This window comes from Ips typographus, unplaced genomic scaffold, assembly GCF_016097725.1.
Source record: "Ips typographus isolate SLU unplaced genomic scaffold, UJ_Ityp_2.0 IpsContig35_part1, whole genome shotgun sequence".
NCBI classification, from domain to species: domain Eukaryota; kingdom Metazoa; phylum Arthropoda; class Insecta; order Coleoptera; family Curculionidae; genus Ips; species Ips typographus.
This window is the reverse complement of record NW_028098574.1, coordinates 1-7,600: the sequence shown is the minus strand read 5'-3', so window position 1 is coordinate 7,600 and position 7,600 is coordinate 1. Positions and strand designations below refer to the sequence as shown.

The window sequence follows — 7,600 nt, the reverse complement described above, 5'->3', positions numbered from 1 at the left end:
TATAGGTTGTGTTTGAACAACGCAAGAATATTCTCTAAAATGCCGAATAAAATAAGGTACATATAATTGATATCCTATGTTGAATTGTTCCCGCCTTTACCTTGTATAAACTTGTTCTCCAGAAACAAATAGCTTTATCTGCCACTCCTTCTATTTTACCCCAATCTTTATTTTTACTTCAGCATTAAATTAACAGACTGCTTTTAGAGCTAATCAAATAAATTGTTTTTATATGATAAAAACTAATTAAACAAATCTACTACTACTACTATCTATACTTGATAACATTATTTCAAAATTTATAAGTTATAATAATAAAATTAACGCAGTACCAGTAGAGCGACATCTATATGTGTTTCTGAAAAGTATACGATTTTTTAATTTGACTGATTCCGTTAAATCTTTCCAGAGACATCGTTATTTTGCTAATTTACGCCACGCTCAGTAGATGGGGCCAGTAACAATGGAGTCAAATTAATCTAAAATCAGTCAAAATTAACTTATTGATTGAACGACTTTGCCAACACATTATAAATAATTTAGATTAAAGAAATAGAACACCGATCGGACCTAACCTAATAGCGTTTTCGGCTTACGGCTTTTAGATTGATCTGCGATCGCTCGACAAGCGATTTGTGACGTCAGAGATTTGATTTCGGTCAACCGCGCTGCAATCTGGAGTGATTTATTTCAGAGTCAATGCAGCAACGCGAACATGGGAAACATTCGATCGAGATCTGTCATGTGTCACTTTGCGCGGTAAATATTCAGAAAATAAATATTCAAAACTTTTTAGTGTTTTTTTGTAGAAATTCCAGCTCTGTTTTATTCAGCTATAATGGAAAAACAAGAAACACTCTATGTAAATAGAATTATTTTAGGGGCTGACGGCCAACCTATCTCCCAAGACAATAATCTTTTATGTGAAGTGACGGAGAATGGTAGGAATCTTTTACTTATTTGAATAATGTTATAACATATTCTTGCTACTTTTGTATTACTCAATTTTTAAATCTCATTTTATTGTAGGCATTGATAAAATACTGTACATAGACCAATCATTATTGGAAGATAACAATAAGTTATCTTTATCTTTAAGTGAAGCAAATTTTTGTCCATCCAATAGTAGCATGGAAGAAACAAGTCAGAAAACGACGGATCTATTGTACCAACAAAAAGATGTAAAATTCGAATGGGGGGATAGCGAAACAAAGTTACTATTGGATTTATATCATGAATACTTACCTTTAGTTGGACCTCTAAAAAAATTTAGAAACAAAAAAACTATGTGGCAAAAGATTAGTGATGAAATAAAATTACACATGAATCTGGTAAGAACTCCTGGTCAGTGTGAGACCAGGTACAAAACAATAATAAAAAGAAAAGTGAATGCTATTGGAAATAACAGAACTTCTGGAGAAGTTAGAGTTGAAGTCCCTTTTGCTACTGAAATAGAAAAAATTCAGTCAATTGATGATAGCATCCAACCAGAGATTTTAATTAGTGGTAATAAAGAAGAATTATTAAAAAATATCTCTAGTAATCCTACAATAAAAGTTAATAAAAGAAAATCTTCCACAAATGAAAAAGAAATGATTAAATTCTTGAAGGAACTACATGATGAAAAGGAACAAAATAAAGAAAGGAGACATCAAGAGAAGTTAAAGCTTATTAAAGAACTTTTTGGGTCTGAGAAAAAGGACTAAGTACTAAGCTGACTTTTCAAAAGAGAATGTATTACCTGTTTTTTTAACATTTCTAGTCCTGCATTTTTTTAAGACTGTAGTATGTAGAGTTTAATTTTTTATAAGAATATTTGTTTATGTTTGGTTTTGTAGTTTTTACGTTTTGAGTTTATAAAATTTTATTTTTGATATATTTTTAATACTCACCTGTTTTATAATAAAAAGTAAAATAATCATAGTTTTTGTTTTTAAAAGGAATAAAAAATGAAACCCATTAAATATAATTCATCTATATATTCATTGAAATGTAAAGGAATTATTCCCTATTTGAGAGTAACACAGCAATATTATCCCTTTTAATCATTCCCTGCTCTCTATTGCCATGAACTTCAGGTGCATAATTTTCTTGACCTATATCTTCAGAACATGGCTCCTCTTGAAACAAATCACCATTATCTATACAGGCATTGTGTAAGACACAACAGGCAATTATAAATGAAGCCAATTTTCTGACAGAGTGATATTCCAGTTTCATCAACTGTCGAAACCGCCCTTTCAACATACCGAATGCGTTTTCAATTCTCACTCTTGTAGCTGAGAATTTGTAATTATAGGTTTTCTGACTTGGGGTTAAGTTCCCATAGTCCCTATAAGGAGTCAGAAGATTTTCCGATAATGGATAGGCACTATCGCCCAAAACATGGAATTGAGGACCTAAACTATTCACTTTGGAAGAAATAAATGAGAGTCTAAAAATCCTCGCATCATGAATTTTTGATGGAACACCGGTAAATACGTCTAGAAAACGACGTCGGCTATCACAAATTCCCTGTAGAGTCATGGACTGCATGTCATGCCTGTTGGTGTAAGTTGACCTCAGTTTGTTGGCTGGGGTCCTTATATTGATGTAAGTTCCATCAATGCAGCCTACTACTCCAGGAAATCCAGATATCTGATTTGAAGTCATAGAAGAGGTTAGTTAGAACCACAGTACAGCTATACTGTGTTAGAACTCTATTACAATATTATAAATATAAGAATGATATACCTGTTCAAATTCTGTGGCTACTTGGTTCTTTTCTTCTTCCGTTTCAGGAAAACGTATAATATTGGGTGCAATTGAAAGCAGAAAATTAATCACCCGCCTTGTGATCACATGTAAAGTTGATAAACTAATATTGAACCGATCTCCAACACTTCTTAAAACAGTTTTATTCCCAGCAATCCTTCAAAGAGTTTGAATTGTTAGTTATTTTATACAGTACAACATATAACATAAGGAACTAACCACAAGAATGAGAGAATATGAGTTTCTGCACTGTGCACTTTTGAACCATGCCTTCCCTTTGGAAAAAACCTGCTTCTCTTAAATAACCTCACAAGCTTTTTGTATGTGGCTCTCGTTATACGAAAATGCTCTTTAAACTGAAAGAATCAACAGTTATTTTAACGCATAGATATTATTAAAGTGCAACTTACTTGATCATCTGAGTATTTCTCAACTACATCTTTCACGTAGTTGCGTATCTTCATTTTTTGGGTAACTTTACCATAGCACACAACCTTTGAAATGAATTCTTCTTCATCAGAACTTTCTGAGGAAGACAATAATTCTAATATCTGCAGGATTTGCTGAGACCGATTCATATTCAAAAACACCAAACGCGACATACAACCAAAACAGAAATAAAAATGTTAGGTTATATTTCTTATGGTGGCTCGTCGCTCCGTCAAATAATTCGGAGCTGCCGAGAGCGATCGCAATTCGATTTTCGAGCGGGTTTAGTCCAAGCCGAACGTACAGCTCGCAAACGGATTGATCGACATATCCAAGTCGAACACAGCGATCGCGAGTAGAGCGATCTCCGATTGCCCGAGAGCAACAAGCCGAAAACGCTATTAGTCAAAAACTTGTAAACGTCGTAAACAGTGACAGTGACAGACTGACAATTGACATTGCGTCGACCACAAAAAAGTCAAACAATAAAAAAATGTTGCAGGCACAACATTCTCAAAATCCATTTTTTGGAATGGAATTGTCGGAAACCGACTTTAACGTAAATAATTTCAATGTCCCCCCCGAATCAGAGCCGTCCTACTGCCTATGCGGGCAGCCCTACAATTCCGACATATTTATGATCCAATGCGATTCTTGTAAAGATTGGTTCCATAGCAGGTAAGTTTGTAAACAATTAATTATTTTATTTTCTTAGTGGTTCTAAGAGCAAAATCTGTATAGGGGTGTTTTGTTTCAGGTGCTGCAACTTTAGGGAATGGCAAGCTATTGAAATAGATAAGTACCATTGCCCTAGATGTGCACCAATTATTGGACCCTCAATATGTAAGCAGCTATAAAATGTAATCATAATAACAGCTTGAGGCAATTGTGTGTTTTAGATAAAATTGTACACAATTCACATAGGCATGATTACTGGGATGCAGATGCATCTAACAAACCAGTCCAGACTGGAACCCCAGCATTTATTCAAGAACTTCGAACAAGACACTTTACACCTGCAGATGAAATTTTAGTTAAAGTGTCTGGATATGAATTAACAGAAGATTATATAGCCACAAAAGGCTTTAACAATCCTTTAATCATACATAATAAGGAGGGTCTGGATATGATTATGCCTCCTGAGAACTTTTCATATATAGATGTGATGAAACTAGTAGGAGATGATAAAGAAATTGATGTTATTGATGTATGTAGACAACAGAACTTCAAAATGACCTTATGTGAATTTGTTGAATATGTTGCAAGTAACAGTAGAAATAGAACATTCAACATTGTTAGTTTAGAATTTTCAAATACTGGGTGAGTAATTAAAGTTTTTTTTCTACTTATTCATCCATTACAAATCACATATTAATCAGCATTTAGAACTCTAAGTTAGCTGTCCTGCTCCTTCAATGTTATCTTAATTGTATTGAAATTTCTTCAACAATAGTGGCATTGTGGTTGTGTTGTAAGAACAAGATATAATGAACATCAACACCTGACCAGTTTTATATAAGTCATGTTTGCATTTAATTACAGAATGACTCACATAATAGAGCCTCCATTAATAGCCCGCAAATTAGATTGGGCCAATACAATATGGCCTCAATCATATGAAGGTCGACCTCAAGTTCAAAAATACTGCTTAATGAGTGTTAAAGATTCATATACAGATTTTCATATAGATTTTGGAGGAACTAGTGTTTGGTACCATGTATTGAGGGGTGAAAAGGTGTTTTTCTTTGTCAAACCTACACCTGCTAATTTAACATTATACTCTCAGTGGATGACCTCCACTAATCAAAGTGAAACATTTTTTGGAGATCAGGTTACTAGTTCTTTAATCCACTGGTTATCATTTATTAATTATATTAAACTTGCAGGTGGATCAATGTTACAAGTTTCATCTTAGGCAAGGTCAAACAATGTTAATACCTACTGGATGGATACATGCAGTATACACTCCAGTAGATTCATTAGTGTTTGGAGGCAATTTTTTACATAATTACAACATAAGCATGCAATTAAGCTGTTTTGAAATTGAACGAAAAATTAAAACTGAAACCAAATATTTGTACCCCAATTTTATTACTATAAGCTTCTTTGCTGCTGCCCACATTTTGGAGGAGATTATTAAAATTAACTTGTCAGGAGAAGGAAGAGTCCCAGAGAATCTGCTGATTGGCCTTAAAGCCTTGCAACAATCAATCAAACAGTGGAACAGTGAGAAAGATGTAAGAATTTGTATTTTGCTTTTTTGTGTGGATGAAATAACTTGATTTCAGTACAATATGAGGGTAAGGGAGCAGCTACCTTATGGGATCAACATACCAAAGCTTTTAAAAGATATAGGAAAGGAAATAAGGCATGCAGAAAGGATAATAAACCATTTGAATCCTCCAAAGCCTGAAAGAGAATCAAAAAGGAAAAGAAAAAAGCCAATAAATAAAGATTTTGTTGACTATTCTTTATCTCCTAGAAGCTTTAATTTTGATGTAAGTTTTTAAATAGTAATTTTGGAATTAACCTAAATTTAATTTGGTTTAATTTATTTATATCTTTGGGATGGGTAACTACGTTTTGAAAGATACAAAATGAGAATCAAGTCAAGAGTGTTACAAAGATTATTACTGAGTAGTTATCATGTTATGCAACTGAAACTTCAACTTACCTTTTTGCAGTATATGCCATTACCCACAGCAGACTGCAATCCTCCTCCTACTTATTCAAAGTCAGTACAAAATGCTACAGCTTTGAAACTGACCTTGCCCAAACCAGCCACTTTTCCATATGAGCGATCCAACCCAAATGGAAGCCAAATATCCCCATATAACTCTCAACCACTGCCAAGTATGCATAATAGTCATTTGTGGAACTTGCCGTTTGATCGGCCACAAGAGGCAGTGTCAGAACGGAAAAGTGGAATTGTGTTGAAACTTAAATTAGGGTAATTGGAACTCAGTAATTGTGAGTTTTTTTTATGGCTTATTGTTGTTGTAGGGCAAAAGATTTAATTCCGCCTACTTTAGTACAAAATGATTTAACTTTGTCCAATGACCTTTATGGCGATGGTTGTGATAGTAAAGACGTTTACGATTTTCACGATGATAGTGATAGAGATGAAGACTGTTTTAATTTTATGATTGACGAAAATCCTAAAAAGAAAAAAGGTATTAAGACGAAATTGCCAGGTAAGAAAATATGGTAAAAAATAGTTTGGAAAATTGACTGAGTTGTTGTTTATGCAGTGAAACAGTCAAAGAAACATAAAATTCCAATGGGATTAAGCAATAATGGGATTGAATCTCTACTGCAAGCATCTTTATCAGTGCCGTAAGTGCAATTCAAGTCGTTAAAATACATTTTGCTAGATTTGAAACAATGTTTTTATAGTAACAGATCTCACGGAGGCACGTCACCGTCAACGTCAGAGGCTATAGCAGGAATGCTTTCAATTAGTCAGAACTGGACACCAAACAGCAAAAACAGACGGGAACAGCACAGTCCAGAAGAAGACGTTAAAAACGTTCATCAGGATGAAGATTATGGTTAGTATGTTAGAATTTTTTTTTTCAAATTAGTAAGTTCCTTGTTTATCAAAAAGTATATCCTTCGTTGGACAATTCGGACGACGATGATATTCACATATTCAAGCCAAGAGGACGCACAAAAGTGGATGAAGCCTGGAATCCCAAAGCACGAGTAGGGCCGTTGCTACCTAAAATGAATAGACCAGCTCGTGAAGGCACTAAAAAACAAGCGGTGGAAAAGGTTTTAGAAGCGGCCGCTGCAAGATCAAGATCGACTGATGGTCCGAATAAAGTAAATATTTTTTGGTATAGTCTATATAAGTACACAAGGTCACAAATTAATATTATGTTTATGTAAATTAAAACTATAACATGCACTACTGGTTTTGCTATTTTAGGAACTTTTAATATCACAAAAACGTCAATACCGACGCAAAAAACCTAAACCAAAGATAGACGTAAGAAGTCCAACGAATCAACCTCCCGCCCAGTTGCCGTCAACTGGTAGTAGTTCGAATAGCATTGCCAAATCGTCGAGTTCCCCATCTTCGAGTTCGCTAGGTACACAATCTACCCCAATCACTCCGAAACCCAGGAAAGGAATGAAGACTGTTAAACAACGACTAGGCAAAATATTAAAGATACATAAGATGATTCATTAAGCCATAATATTGAAGTATTTCAATCGTTTTGACGTATGTATTTTTTTATAAGATTAGTAGAACGACGGATTGTTGAAGGAGGTAAGGCTTCATATTTTGGATCTTTACTGTTGTGCCAAATACGCTGTGCTCACATTTGATGCTTTACGGTGGTCCGTATATTTCTTTGCAATAAATTGTCTCACTACGAAACTGGTGAGGAGTACTAAATAATTTATGAAC

The 7,600-nt window shown here is 34.3% G+C and overlaps 1 protein-coding gene and 1 long non-coding RNA gene across 2 annotated transcripts; both read left to right on the top strand.

Annotated features, from left to right (window-relative positions):
• The first annotated feature begins 572 nt into the window (after positions 1-572).
• Positions 573-1,177, top strand: LOC145739741 (uncharacterized). The gene is made up of 3 exons (XR_014181190.1): positions 573-759; positions 810-941; positions 1,030-1,177. It is a non-coding gene; the product is annotated as an uncharacterized LOC145739741 (long non-coding RNA).
• Positions 1,178-3,639: 2,462 nt separating this feature from the next.
• LOC145739740 (histone lysine demethylase PHF8-like) lies at positions 3,640-7,587 on the top strand. Its single transcript, XM_081995070.1, has 12 exons — positions 3,640-3,861; positions 3,941-4,026; positions 4,083-4,503; positions 4,726-5,014; positions 5,070-5,420; positions 5,472-5,681; positions 5,868-6,133; positions 6,187-6,377; positions 6,435-6,519; positions 6,580-6,734; positions 6,791-7,008; positions 7,115-7,587. The coding sequence occupies exons 1-12, from the start codon at positions 3,677-3,679 to the stop codon at positions 7,376-7,378; spliced, it is 2,721 nt and encodes a 906-aa protein (XP_081851196.1). The 5' UTR covers positions 3,640-3,676; the 3' UTR covers positions 7,379-7,587.
• The last annotated feature ends 13 nt before the right edge of the window (positions 7,588-7,600 follow it).